This window comes from Liolophura sinensis, chromosome 8, assembly GCF_032854445.1.
Source record: "Liolophura sinensis isolate JHLJ2023 chromosome 8, CUHK_Ljap_v2, whole genome shotgun sequence".
Classification (NCBI taxonomy): Eukaryota; Metazoa; Mollusca; class Polyplacophora; order Chitonida; family Chitonidae; genus Liolophura; species Liolophura sinensis.
In genome coordinates this window covers 55,040,498-55,042,272 of record NC_088302.1, presented here as the reverse complement: position 1 = coordinate 55,042,272, position 1,775 = coordinate 55,040,498, and the positions used below count along the sequence as shown (strand labels likewise).

The 1,775-nt window shown below is 45.2% G+C and overlaps 1 protein-coding gene across 1 annotated transcript; it reads right to left on the bottom strand.

Moving 5' to 3' along the window:
• Positions 1–302: 302 nt before the first annotated feature.
• LOC135473694 (probable G-protein coupled receptor 139) lies at positions 303–1,460 on the bottom strand. Its single transcript, XM_064753560.1, has one exon. It carries the CDS (start codon positions 1,458–1,460, stop codon positions 303–305), a length of 1,158 nt encoding a protein of 385 aa, XP_064609630.1.
• Positions 1,461–1,775: the final 315 nt, after the last annotated feature.

Sequence of the window (1,775 nt, the reverse complement as noted above, 5' to 3'; positions counted from 1 at the left end):
TTTGCAATACTGTCAAACACTTTTCACACTCATCCACATTTGCCTTCCCGTCTGCCAGCCACAGGTAGAAAGTCCTCGTGCTATCTCCCACGGAAGCAAAACTAACGCTTTCCTGTGTGCAACAAACTTGAAAATTGTTATAGCTTGGTATTAGATGGTATCCGTAGCTTTAACACTCAGACCTAATTTCCAGAAACGCCCTGGATAGGACGTACGTGTGTCGTATCTTGTTCACAGTATCTTCACAGCCGTGCAGTGTATAGTTCTGCTACACTTCCCCTCCCTAACGCAGACTGTATAGATCATAAGTGCGCCTGTTCTTGTTTCTCAGCGCCGCCTTTCCTAATAGTCACCCGGACGGCTTTCTCACTGCGACCCACGCACGTGTTCAGACTGCGGTACTCCAGTAGAGTTTTGTCTGCCAAAGGTTTGCATAGTAACTTACTCAGCAGACCTTTAAGTTCTTCTCGGAACATTTTCCCGGTTATGAGATAAATGAAAAAATTGCATGCATAATGGGTGGTGCCAATTTCTTGAATCACTGCGCGAATGAACATGTAGGTCAGGTGACTCTGCCAAATCGGGTCACGTGATATTTCCTGATCCGTTAACAGCGTGTTGCCTGGCACGAAGGAAAAGTAAATGGCATACATGATAGTGACAGGAAGTGTTGTGATGATGAGGTAAAATGAAACTGCCAAGAGGGTGACGGTGGTGGCCGAAGTCTTGCGTTGCTTGCCATGTAATCGTGCCTCTTCCTCTCTTGAGAGGCGGCGAGCCTCCTTGATGACAAAAGCATTTAAAATCAGGACCATTAAAGGCACTACGAGAAAGATAAGCATTTCTGTAATCCACGTCCATATTGACCAGAGCGACTTGGTGCCGGCGGCCGATACCTCGTCCCGGATCTCACAAGCATCTGTTTCGGAATTATATGTCCAGAAATACCCTTGGATTGCGCAAAGTGAAAACGCTAGCACATACAAAGATATAACAACTCGGACAGCCCGCCGAGTTGTGCAGAGTTTCTCCCTTTGGAATGGATGACAGATGGATATATAGCGCTCCACGGTAAACGCTAGCACGAGCAGAGGTGAGAGATACTGGCTGCCCAGAAATATAACTGGGAAGAGTTCACATACAACTGGCATATCGAGAAGTGGATGATTCCAAACGTTATTTAGCTCGAAGACGATGTGCAAGCTGAGGAATAGCAAGTCCGCCATTGCCAAAGCGGCAAGATAACATCCGGAAGACTTGCGCATGCGCCGTTTGACCCAAATGAGAAAGGATAACACATTTCCGGGGAAACCAACGAGGTATATGAGAGGGGTTGCATACATGTCCACGAGAGCCTTGGACGGGACGTGGATGTTGTAAAACTCATTCTCCGTGTGGACAGTAAAGATGTTGACCCGGCCTGAAGCGTTCTCCGAGCTGTTGGTCACCAAACTAGTCATGTTGTTCGTTAACGTCATCTGGAATCAGACAAAACAAGAGGTCGTCGAATACTGCCAGTAGTAAATCTTAGGGCCGTAACCATAGGCACGGATTGGTCTTTTTGAACGTCACAGGATCATGTATTTAGTTGCTGACCATTGTATTACCTTACATATACATCAGCACTAAAACGAAATAACTCAGAGAATCGTCAAGAAAATACATGTGATAAATAGCTTAATATAAGATTTTTAATGTAAGATTTATCATCAAGATGTAGAAAAAGGATCGATAGTAAAATCAGTCACACTCGCTACAAAAATTGCCTTTGGTCA

Excerpts from the sequence above, each read along its gene's own strand:
- LOC135473694 (XM_064753560.1), bottom strand. The coding sequence starts at position 1,460 with ATGACTAGTTTGGTGACCAACAGCTCGGAGAACGCTTCAGGCCGGGTC.